A 1,166-nucleotide genomic window follows, 5' to 3' on the forward strand; every position below is an offset into this window, starting at 1 on the left:
TCAAGACAAGTTATTGCTTTATGTAAACAACACCCTGTTTATGCAGAGTAACAGTTAGGTTCAACTATTTAGGCTCGTTATCGCGGGCCTTTTTTATGCCTTTTTTTAATATCGCGCCTTCTTAATTTCCCCATTTTCATTAGATGTTTCTGGTTCATTTACTTATAAGTAGCTTGTATGTATTATCGCCGATTATTTTTGAGACCAGGTCTCTATCGATTATTTAACACAAGGATGAGTTATGAAAAAACATTTCTTTATTTTTCTACTTTTTGTTTCCTTCCAATCTACATGGGCTAACGAGCTTTTGCCTGTATCCGCATATGGTTCAATTCCAGAAATCAGCAAGGTAGTTATCTCCCCAAGTGGCGATAGCATTGCTTATCGTAAGACTAATGGCGAAAAGGACATGGTTATTACCTATAGCCTTAAAGACAAAAAGGTAACAGGTGGCATTGATGTTTCAGAAATTCGCCCCAGCCATATCTATTTCGTAAATGAAGATACTTTGATCCTTGTGGCTGTAGACAATACCAAATTATTTGGTTTTCGTGGCAGGCACAACATCAGCGCCGGATTTTCCTATCGAATTTCGAAAAATAAGGTGGGACAATTACTTGTTCCAGGAAAGGGGATTTATGAAGGGCAAACAGCCTTAGGTAACGTCGTAGGAATTTCTAATGATGGTCGGTTTGCATATATGCCGGCATGGAAGACTGGCGGTGAATATGCACTGATGAAAGTAAATCTTGCTGGTAAGCGTAAACCAAAAAGTGTTAAAAGAGGCATGTTTGAAGCGATTGATTACTTCATTCATGACGACAAAATTCTAGCGCGTGAATTGTACAATAATGAGAAAGACAGACATCGGGTTCAGACCTTAATTGGCAATAAATGGGTCACAATATTTGAAGAAGAGGCTGAAATTAAGACAAAGGTTTTTGTTGGTATAACCTCAGATCTGCAAAGTTTAGTTTTTGAAGCCTATGGGAGCAATCAGCGTATTGGCTATTATACAATGGCTTTAGCTGATGGAAAAATATCGGGCCCGGTTTTTAATCCCGATGATAAAGATATTGAATATGTCATCACTGATGTTAACCGGATTGTACACGGAGTAAGATATTCAGGGTTTAAACCGAGTTATGACTTTTTTAATGAGAAAA

At 37.7% G+C, this 1,166-nt stretch overlaps 1 protein-coding gene across 1 annotated transcript; it reads left to right on the top strand.

Moving 5' to 3' along the window:
- Positions 1-241: 241 nt before the first annotated feature.
- TRIADDRAFT_63000 (uncharacterized protein) lies at positions 242-1,117 on the top strand (the record flags this gene model as incomplete). Its single annotated transcript, XM_002118994.1, has 1 exon — positions 242-1,117. A coding segment is annotated over one exon (876 nt), but the record flags the coding sequence as incomplete, so codon positions are not given.
- Positions 1,118-1,166: the final 49 nt, after the last annotated feature.

This window comes from Trichoplax adhaerens, genomic scaffold, assembly GCF_000150275.1.
Source record: "Trichoplax adhaerens TRIADscaffold_3707 genomic scaffold, whole genome shotgun sequence".
NCBI classification, from domain to species: Eukaryota; Metazoa; Placozoa; class Uniplacotomia; order Trichoplacea; family Trichoplacidae; genus Trichoplax; species Trichoplax adhaerens.